The sequence below is a fragment of the Hippoglossus stenolepis genome, chromosome 11, assembly GCF_022539355.2.
Source record: "Hippoglossus stenolepis isolate QCI-W04-F060 chromosome 11, HSTE1.2, whole genome shotgun sequence".
Classification (NCBI taxonomy): domain Eukaryota; kingdom Metazoa; phylum Chordata; class Actinopteri; order Pleuronectiformes; family Pleuronectidae; genus Hippoglossus; species Hippoglossus stenolepis.
Genome location: NC_061493.1, coordinates 8,597,026 through 8,607,178, shown reverse-complemented (window position 1 = coordinate 8,607,178; position 10,153 = coordinate 8,597,026). Strand labels below are relative to the sequence as shown.

The following is a 10,153-nucleotide window of genomic DNA, read 5'->3' as shown; positions in this document are numbered from 1 at the left end:
GGCAGTTATTTGTAACATTTAAAGCAAATAAAACACAATTTGATGAGCAGCAAAGTGTTTATTAGGGGTTTGCAATGTTACTACAGTCAAATACTTATATGTTGACCAGAATGGATAGAACCAACAACGGTGGTGAAACACTTGTGAACTTCCAAACTTCTTATCATCTATCTCTTGTGCCAGACATTCAGCTACAAATGTTGTTTTAATAATGATAAAACACACACACACACACACACACACACACACACACACACACACACACACACACACACACACACACACACACACACACACACACACACACACACACACACACACACACACACACACACACACACACACACACACACACTTCAGCTTTGGTCAAAAATACAGTGGACATTGTCTTAACATTGAAAATGACAGTTATCAGCATGTGTGGAGGAAAATCCTTCACAGTAACATGGTCAGGGGTTTGTTCTTCATAAAGTGTGAATGACACGAGAGTAAATAAGTGACATGTTTAGTGACTGCTGTCAGTATCTACAGCAATTACTGCTGACTAAAACAACAAGCACCACCGCAGTCATTTGCTTTGATTTCACCACAATGACTTGGCCCCTAACACTACAACCCTGTAAGTAGTGTGTACATTGTGTGTCTGGAGAAATATAAAGCGTGGTACTTTAAATCTCTACTGTTACATTCAATTTTTGCATAATGAAGATTCATGCATCAATCAATATCAATACTGTGATAGTAGTTTCAGTCTCAGTAAACAGTTGTTAAATAGCTATGAATTGACCTGCGTGGACATAATAATACAGGAAAATCCCAATTGTGGTGCGTAGGACTCCGACTAAAATATGAGAACAAGTCCATTCCTCCAACTTACAGTATTTCGACTTACAGTCCCAAACATTGGCATCATTGATTCACAGGGGAAAACAACAACCAGAATAATCCCCCAAAAATGAATCATGACATTCAAGAGCACCAAGGGTATTATTTTTATAAAACGAATTCAACAAGAGCAGAACACAAAACTCAGTTTTGAAACCAAAACTGGTTTAGGGGGAAAAAATATTGATAAAATAACATAAAATTTAACTGAACTAAACGCAAGAGTTGCAGAAACGGGATTCTACACGTTTTTATTTTATTAAAATTTTACTGCTAAAAATCTTCTGATCAAAAATATGAAATATTTGAACAGAATTCCCAACGAGAATTCCAGTATTCTGCTTACTTTTGGGGCTTTGTTGTTTTAATTAATTTATATCTGTTAATATTGTATAATTGTGCTACATGCAACAGAGTAACAGGTTTTCAAATGTAACACTCCTCTACGATCACATCAATTCTGTAAGAATCATACCATCGATACAAACCAGAAAACTACAGTAAAACACCTTAAAATAAACCGTTGCTTGCACTTTCACTAACATCCTGACTCTTAGACATTCCCTCTTATTTAATCTACAAACATCTTGCTATAAATTAGTGGAATTTTTAATTGAATGGGTTAGTGTCTCACTAAGAACCACCACTGCACAGCCTGTCACACAGAGTGCTGTTGGCACCTTAACTCAGCATGATTGGGTTAGGGTTATCATGTCCTATTCCCATCCTTTTCTTTTTTAAATTTATGAAAAAATAAATTCACATAACATTTCCAGAGTGTTTTCCAGCCCGCTGGACACTTTGTCAGTTAATTTGTAAGTGACATAATAGAAAAAGAGGAATTGGAATTGTAAATGTCAACACCTTTTGGATTAGTGCTGCTTAAGGGCACTGTACATGCTGAGTATGCCACACTGGTCCACTCTGTGCCTTCTCTTTAAACTCTGACCACGATTCCAAAACAAAGTCTTCATCAGATCAGATCCTGGGCTACGTTACGAATGACGCTCAAAGCTCCAAGGTCAAAGCCACAGACGCTTACGAAACCCCTGTCATCCGTGTTTGCGAGGGCGTGTCCAATAGAAGTCAGCCCGCACATCACCAACTTGGAATTAGTTCCTGATTTCTGTTGAGAAAATGCACATACAAAACATTTTTTGGTATTGTTTTGAGTAAACGCTTGAGTATGTAAGTTCACATTTACTTGAAAATTGACCCTTAATTCTGATTGTCATAGAGAAAAAAAGCACTGGGTAAGATGGATGTGCATGTGAATAATTCAAGAAAATAAACTGTGTTCATATTAAAAACAAACATCTATCTAACATTACATGAATAACTGTGTACTGGTCAACTGCCAATGCCATTGAAGAAATTAAAAGTCAGGGATAAGCTTTAACATAAATGTGAAATAGAACCTCATCCCATTTGTCTGATTAAGTCTGCAGAAATTGCAGATGATTTCTTTCCTGGCCGTTATTTTCTAAAACAAGAGCATATAGGTCAATTAAAAAGATGCAAATTAATTAACGTACTTCTCTGTGCTTTTGTAGAGACTCCACTGGGCTGGCAGCAAACGCCCACAGTGGGTTGTTGGTCAGAATGACAAATACATCGACAGATTTTCCGTTCTCTGTGGCCCACGTGACAGGAAGAGTGCAGTCTGTGCTTCCACCTGGGATCTGGAGCACACGGTGGAAAGGTCAGAGTTCGAGGAGTAAAATATGTTCAGTGAAGTCAATGTGAACACGACACCGAACCTGCCTAACCTGGGCCGATCATTTATTAAAGGACTTGTAAATTATAATGGTTCAGATAATGTTCTAATTCCTTCAGTAATTTCTAACTCTCTGATGCTGTGACATGTCTCACCTTCACCAGTTCAACTGTTGCTTGTGCCAGAGTCATGTCAGCAGACACAGTGCATGGAACCACAGCTCCTTCAGAGTAGGCCAGCACTTGTGTCTCCACCTCTGTCCTTGCAAAAATCTGCCCAGACACAAACGTCAAAAGAAGATCATGACATCCGTCTCACATTCGGACAGATATTGCAGGAATCCGCAGTGTGTGTCAACAGACCGATTCCTCCACCCGGGCTTCCTCCATAGATGGGGCTGTCTGAGCCCTGCTAACAGACGCAGCTGTTCAAACTGCAACAACTATAGCTATCTAGCTTCAGCACTTTCTTACCATGGTAATTGCAGCAGCGGCGACAGCAGTGCTGATCGACGTTCCCGGGACAATGCTGCTCAGTGACGTGCTCACATCTACTGCCACTACGAAGCGTTTCCCCACAGGCTCCACATTCTGGGGGCAGAATGGAAACAGTGCGCGAGATCACTTGTGCTATCTAATGCTACTGATTGCTATTTTCATCCGATATTCACGAGAAGCTGTGAGAATGAAAGAACCGACCACAAAACTTGTGTAAAAGGCAGCGTCCATAGCTTTGAGGATGCTGCTGTCTGGTGTCCATTTGGTTTTACCCTGGTAGCCTTGGCCTCTTTTGTAGTTCTCTGAAGCCAAGAGTATACTGAAAGGGTGGATGTTTGCCTGGCAATTTCAAGATGGAAATCAAAAACTCAAGCACTGTCTCCTGTATTTTTTTATTTTTTATTTTTTAAATACAGCGACAAATGAATGAAAAATATCTAACGCTCCTACCTTCTTTAGTGCCGCTTCATTCTGGATTCTGTCACACACAGCTTGTGTTTCTGAGCCTCCTGGTTCAAGAATTGTGTTTGATGTCATCTTACCCAAGATCCTTAGCACTGACTGGAGAGGCATTTCCTTCAACAGAGCCCTCCATACCTAAAGAAAACGTAACCACATATTTTTTTAGAGAAGATTCATTACAGATGATACACTTCCAATCAGTCATTCCCATATCTAGAATTGATTTGGGCAGCTCACGTGCCCCTCCCAATATTCATAACATCTTTAAAATGTCTGCAGGGAAATGTTTAAAATAGAGTCAAAACCTCACACTGTTCGGTTGTACAGACAAAAACTGTTTACAAATTGCTGATACCCTGAAAATGCAATGCTGTTTTGCAGCTTTAGTGCTTGATGTGTGGAAAAAACCATCATTCGTCTATAAAGTCATTCTTAATCGCACACACCTATAAAAAAAACACACACACACACACACGCCTACACACTCTATCACCTGTTTGGACTTCAGGTGGTCTGTCAGGAGCTGCTCCCTCTCCAGTTTGTGTTCCTCTATCAAATTGATGACCTCTGTTTCATCACAACTGTGCTTGACCTTCTCCACCACTTCAAGATATGAAAGCACTTTGACGACCTCCTCTGGGTTCTCTTTGTCTGCGTACGCAGCCTGGACCTCTTTCCATCCTTTCGTTACATATTTGCTGATCAAAGTAATTGCTGGAAACACAAACGGTGTGATTAATTAATTATTAAATTAATTAAACTTTTCAACGCTTCAGTCAAATAATGACTGTCTGACCTCGATTAAAGCTCACACATACCAACAACTGATATTTTACTAACTGCTTTTCTAATTTGCAGTTTGCTGCTTATGTTGCTATTGATCGTATATCCCTCCCAAAAAATGTATTAATTCATCTATCTTTCCCAAAAATGAGTGAGGACCTTCATAAGTTATTTGATGCAAAGCAGGGATGTAGCAATGTGAGGTGGAAGATATTTTAGCCAGTCCCCTGTTAACATGAAGAGTAACGTTGGGCCTGTGTAAACAAACCTTCATTAGCTGGTTTGGTGTGAGAGAGCCGAAGCAGATCCTGGTGCGTCCATCCCTCTCTCTGTTTACACTTGGTCACAGCCGCAGCCAGACTCATGGCATCCTGCTCGTTATACCAGTCGGACACTGCTTTCCTCAGGGCGCGTCCCCAAATCCCACACTTCATGCCCTCTTTCAGTTCCTTCTTATACTGAATGAAAGAAAACAGGTGGGCAGGGTTCCGACAAACTTCCTTTACAGCTTTAAACGCTGCCTGCCTCGTCTTCAGCTCGGAATACTGGGAGCACAAGGCCAAGGCAAAGAAGGAGGGGTCGAGTCTGACAGCTCGGCCATCCTGAGCGAACCTCTTGATCTCCTCCACCACCTCAGCACCCCGGCCCTGCTCCAGCAGGGAGAGGAGGGTTTCAGTGCTCTCCATGCTGACACGACCCTCCTCCCTGGCCGTGTATACATCTCCTTCCGAGGCATAGCAGAGGAATCGGCACAGTTTGACCTTATCGCTGATCTCCCACGGACAGCCACCGCCACCTGTCGAGTTCTGGTTGTGGTTGCTCGATGAGGCTGCTGCAGTACTTTCCGATGGCTCCATGGTGAAACTGGACGAGGCCTGAAAAAAGAAAAGCTGTTTTCAGACATGAACTCCAGAGAATGTCCACACAATTGGTTCCAGAGCTCCTCCCTGGATCTTGCCTGTCACACATGAAAAAACGCAGCAGGAGATTCTCTGGACAGACACGTCCACAACATAGAAATCTGGTGAGGCAGGACGTAACATATACATTTCGCTGCAGAGATTATGTGTTTTTGTTTACAGCAAATCGACCAGCGTCGACCGTTTGTCCAACATACACGGCATCACTTTTTCATCCTGAGATACTTCTATTCTTTTTGTCATGTTCAGTTTTGTGTTCATTTTACAAACATCACCAACACGCCCACTCGCTGGAGGTGAGTCCTCTGGAGAATCTCCCACTAGGTTCTCACTTGCTTTCACTTGGACATTATCCAGATATTTTACAAGGGGGGCTGGCAGGAGAAACTCCAGAGAAAGTCTGGAGTTTCTATTTCAGACATTCGCGTTCTCACATACAGAGAACAAACACTCACTGGACAATAATGATTGACAGTTGGTAAAGGGACACTTTGCTACTTCATCACACGTAAGACACTAATAAATCGGATGAAAACTAATCAGTGGACTATCAACCACAGTTCAGATTATAAACCTGATCCATGTTGCTGCTGTGAGGAAGGAGTAAGCAGCAGGAAAACATAACGTTACCAGGGAGACATTAGTTTGAGTTCCAGTGAACAGCTGACAACCAAACAAAGCTGACTCCACCAGCTACTTACTCACCGCCTCTGAGCACCGACGGAAATAGTTTAAAGCCGATTACCGGTCATGGTGATACACAGAAGACCGCCACCAGCCACACCGAGCTGTTTACACACCATAAACCTAACCATTCATAACGCTAAGGTTAGATACAGCTAAACACCTCAGCTGCCAACTAGCCTGTAGGGCTCAAGTTGGCTCAGGTGGCTAACTTAGTCAGGCCGGTCTGGTCAGCGCGAAGTTTGTCAACATTAGCCCGATGGTGTTGTGTGCATGTTAAATTGTTGCAGAGCAGGTTGTGCAGTGGGCAATAACCCAGTCTGCTCATTGTGTTTGTTTGTTAGCTGCAGCTGCATGCTACTGTTAGCCACGCAGATGATCCAAACCCTCCATCTGAGCGACTCGCCGGGCACCAGGGCAGCTGGGCTCCGCTCGCGTGGGGATGGGCAGCTGGGCTCCTCACATCCGATGACACGAGCCGCACTTTGTGGGTTTTTGCTGCTCCGACCCAGCGGCGTTCCTCCAAACACTAAGCCCGGCTACAAGAGGATGTAAATACGGGAACTTACCACGATGTACGCGCACACTGCTCAAGTTTGTGATGAGGCTAAAAGCACCAGAGGGGGAGAGAGAGAGAGAGAGAGAGGAGGCCTCCTGTCAGACCGTCAGTGAGCCGGTGCGATGCTGCAAAGGATGCTGGGATACAGAGTTCTGCCTCAGCATCCTCTCCACCGCTGAAGTCTCACCGAGTACCAATTGACAATTTATGTGTTTGATTTTTTAATAAACCCCCTTTTAATAATAATAACAATAATAATAATAATAATAATAATAATAATAATAATAATAAACCTTATTTCTATAGTATCTTTCCAAACTAGAGTTACAAAGTTGTGCAGAATCACAATCTGTTTTTATTGCCAAGCAGGTTTACACATACAAGTAATTTGCTGTGGTGCATTATAAGCATTAAAAAAAAAAAAACTGACGAAAAGATCAACAATCAATCAATTAAATTTGATTTGTACAGCCCATATTCACAAATCAACAATTTGTCTCATAGGGCTTAACAAGGTGCAACATCCTCTGCCCTTTAACCCTCAACTATAGTAGGGAAAAAACGAGCAAAACCTATTGACAGGGGTCAATAAAAAGAAACCTCAGAGAGAGCCACGTGTGAGGGATCCCTCTCCCAGGAAGGACAGAAGTGCCACGTGTAACTGAGAACATCAGCAAAATAGCAGCATTCACAGCATTGATAAGAAGAAACAGTTTGTAACATAATGGAAAAGTGTGTCAATGTTTAAATTATTTGTACGTAAGAAAATGTGTGATAGAAACGAAGGGAGCAGCAATGACTAATTGACGGTGTAGTTATTGTCAGTAATAGAATAGAGTATGTAACAATCATCAGTAAAAGAACAAGCTTCATCTCACCGGACGTTAAAAGACATATTTTGCAAAAAGATTTTCATTATTTCACTATTAATTACTCATTCATTATTTATCACAGCTATGTTTTTGTTCCTTCTTAAAATTCCCATTCCTCTGTGTTGCATGCGTGGACACATTATTTGTACGCTTTCATACAGATTCTGATTCCTGATACTGCCTCTTTGTTTTCAACCTCTATTTTCTATAATCAAATCCAAAATGCCTCCGGCCGGCTACAGAGCATGAGCAGAGGCTCAGAGAAGAAGATGATGACGTTAAGTGCTGACCCTATGCTTACATTGCATGAAGACTATTCATGCCACTCTTCTCTCTGTGGAGGGCTGATGACTCACATAGCCCTCCTGTAAAGTCCTAGTATAATAATGGTTTTGATGGAGCCTGACCGACAGGCCTTTTCCACGGAGAACAATTTAGCTTGTCACAGTAGGAAAGATAAAGATGTCTGAACAGTGCATTGCAACAGAATCACCAATTTGACCGTCTTCTTATTCTCTTTACAACAAGACATTTCTTTTTAACCGAACACAGAACGAATCCATCCACACAAAGGTTTTTTGTGAAAAAATTGCCAGAAAAAAAGAACAGATTTCCTGGAGATGATTTAGAAATGTGATTTCAAAGGGACTGAAATTGAATGCTTTTGTCTGAAACATATATGTGAATCCCAATTTGAAATAGAAAATATATTGTGTTCATTTGTGGGATTTTGTGAAAATGCACAATACAATACACAGCTGTTGACAATTGAGACAAAGGCTCCTTTCATCCAGCCTTACTGTGTTTGTATGGAACCACTGGGTGGCAGTAGCACACAGACTGTAATATTACATCATGCATTTTTCATGACACACGTGGACGCTGTCATCCGGTCAGCTGACTTGTTCAGAGAGTTGAGCAACTCTCATGAATTTAAAACAAAATAAAGTCCAAAGCCCTGCAGCACCTACTGATGCATACGTGTCCAGATCTTCTAATACTTTTATAAATATTGCAAACTCACAAAATACACAACCTTCCTGCAGTCATGTTCATTTCACAGACACAGAGTTTTCAGTCCTTTCATACATTATGTTGTCGAGGGAGCATTTTGAGGGAAGGGGAAGTGTCTGCTCTGTGTCTGGCCTCTCTGTTTGCATCTGTATCAGACTCCGACTGGATGAAGCGGGGGAAGGAGCCATTCTCCATCAGGCCGTAGATCTTCTTCTGTGCCACGACAAAACACGATGGACTTGGTTGCTGGAGATTCTGGCTGATGATCTCTCGTGTGTAGAAGTCTATGTTTACCTGTCAAGATATAAAAGAACACACGGATAAAATGACTGGACTTACAATTCAGACACTAAAGGAAACTTAAGACCTACCTTTTTTATTTAACATTCCTGCTACCTGCTTCATTTTATTCGGTTTATCTCACCTATAATTTTACCGCTCATTGTGTTGCTTTATTGTATTTTAACCACATTGTAAAGCAACTTACGAAAGGCTCATATATATATATATATATATATATATATATATATATATGGACTGGTTTGGTTTAATTTGATTTGTGATGCATATTGCACGGTGTTGCAATATGCACACCTGTATCATTACCACATCCGCAGAGTAACTGGCTGCTGTGGTTAATGTAGAATAAATGCATAATGCTGGGCTGCATTTTTCTCAAAACACATCCTTGTTCTTGCTCTCACACATTAAAATGCATTGAATACTCATGTGCAAAAAAGGGACAATTTTCCTTATGCCAAGCTTATATTTCGGTTTGAGCACATATCGCTGCACACATGTTCTTATGTTCACCTGTCTGGGGGACTCGTCGCTGATGAACTCTTCATAAATCCTGGCTGCCCTCCTCGTCAGCTCGTCTGGACTGTCACAGGTTTTGAACTCTTGACACGCGAGCCAGAAGTCCAGGTTTTCCTCACAGAACTCGGACTTCAGAAAGTCCCGGAATGCTGTTCGTCCAACTGTGACACAAGAAAAACATAACGTCATCGTAAGGAAAACCAACCATCGCATTAGTGTTGTGTTGCTTGAAAGCAGATGAATATTACATTTCTGTGAAAGTAGTGTCTCGAGTGATTCTTCCATATGGCTTACTTCATATGTTTCCTGTCTGTAGATGGAAGAAGAGTTAAGTTTTGGGATATCTTCACAAAAAATATTTAACAATACAATATGAATATGCAGTACAATCAAATTTAAACCCACCTGTTGATTTTCCTCCATGATAATGGACTCCTGAGGAAATATTTCTGCACTTTTGATTTCCATGCGTTATGTCTAGAGAAGAAAACTATGAGAATTCAAATGTTCAACACTAATTTGAATATTAATACAAACAGCATTACATGTCAAACATACTGTACTTACATTCTCTTTGTATCCCGGGGGTCCAGAGAAGTCGTAGAGAGCTCATTCATGGTTAGATTTGAATTACCCTCTCTCCTGTGCGAATCATAAATTGATGTCTCACTGTGCATGATGCCACAGAATCCACAGAGGAACGATCCTTAGATTTCAGTCAGATTTGAAATCCGACAGTCTCACCACATGATCCTGAACATCTCTCCACACCAATGAGGGTCAGTGCCAGATGGAATCTGAGATTTCAGGGCACCCTTCCCTCCCCTGGTGTCTTGCTCTCTCTAACCTCTGCTGACATGCAGACTGATTGTTAAATACTGCAATTACAAGGAGCCACATGAATACTCAAAGTGCCTCAAACCTTGTGCTCTTCCTGAATG

The 10,153-nt window shown here is 41.5% G+C and overlaps 2 protein-coding genes across 4 annotated transcripts; both read right to left on the bottom strand.

Moving 5' to 3' along the window:
• Nucleotides 1-43: 43 nt before the first annotated feature.
• ro60 (Ro60, Y RNA binding protein) lies at nucleotides 44-6,650 on the bottom strand. Of its 2 annotated transcripts, none has more exons than XM_035171322.2 (9): nucleotides 6,518-6,650; nucleotides 4,613-5,219; nucleotides 4,055-4,275; nucleotides 3,550-3,696; nucleotides 3,301-3,438; nucleotides 3,076-3,192; nucleotides 2,758-2,874; nucleotides 2,421-2,567; nucleotides 44-2,011 (listed from the first exon to the last, which is right to left on the bottom strand). In XM_035171322.2, exons 2-9 carry the CDS (start codon nucleotides 5,199-5,201, stop codon nucleotides 1,859-1,861), a joined length of 1,629 nt encoding a protein of 542 aa, XP_035027213.1. In that variant the 5' UTR covers nucleotides 5,202-5,219; nucleotides 6,518-6,650; the 3' UTR covers nucleotides 44-1,858. The 2 variants fall into 2 exon arrangements, with proteins under 2 accessions (XP_035027213.1, XP_047198053.1); XM_047342097.1 differs by lacking the exon at nucleotides 6,518-6,650 and adding an exon at nucleotides 6,335-6,509.
• Nucleotides 6,651-6,977: 327 nt separating this feature from the next.
• Nucleotides 6,978-10,153, bottom strand: LOC118117921 (regulator of G-protein signaling 21). Of its 2 annotated transcripts, none has more exons than XM_035170593.2 (5): nucleotides 9,780-10,153; nucleotides 9,618-9,702; nucleotides 9,461-9,522; nucleotides 9,207-9,373; nucleotides 6,978-8,687 (listed from the first exon to the last, which is right to left on the bottom strand). In XM_035170593.2, the coding sequence occupies exons 1-5, from the start codon at nucleotides 9,823-9,825 to the stop codon at nucleotides 8,463-8,465; spliced, it is 585 nt and encodes a 194-aa protein (XP_035026484.1). In that variant the 5' UTR covers nucleotides 9,826-10,153; the 3' UTR covers nucleotides 6,978-8,462. The 2 variants fall into 2 exon arrangements, with proteins under 2 accessions (XP_035026484.1, XP_035026483.1); XM_035170592.2 differs by having other exon boundaries at nucleotides 6,980-8,687; nucleotides 9,618-9,689; nucleotides 9,780-10,149.

What these genes read in the sequence shown, in the direction of transcription:
- ro60 (XM_035171322.2), bottom strand. Translation starts at nt 5,201, where the DNA reads ATGGAGCCATCGGAAAGTACTGCAGCAGCCTCATCGAGCAACCACAAC. An exon ending in ATGAAGCGGCACTAAAGAAG is followed by an intron (nt 3,439 to 3,549) that starts GTAGGAGCGTTA and finishes TGAAATTGCCAG; the next exon opens with GCAAACATCCACCCTTTCAG. An exon ending in CCGCTGCTGCAATTACCATG is followed by an intron (nt 2,875 to 3,075) that starts GTAAGAAAGTGC and finishes GTGTCTGGGCAG; the next exon opens with ATTTTTGCAAGGACAGAGGT.
- LOC118117921 (XM_035170592.2), bottom strand. Translation starts at nt 9,889, where the DNA reads ATGCACAGTGAGACATCAATTTATGATTCGCACAGGAGAGAGGGTAAT. An exon ending in TCATGGAGGAAAATCAACAG is followed by an intron (nt 9,523 to 9,617) that starts GTGGGTTTAAAT and finishes TTCCATCTACAG; the next exon opens with ACAGGAAACATATGAAGTAA. An exon ending in GCGACGAGTCCCCCAGACAG is followed by an intron (nt 8,688 to 9,206) that starts GTGAACATAAGA and finishes ATATCTTGACAG; the next exon opens with GTAAACATAGACTTCTACAC.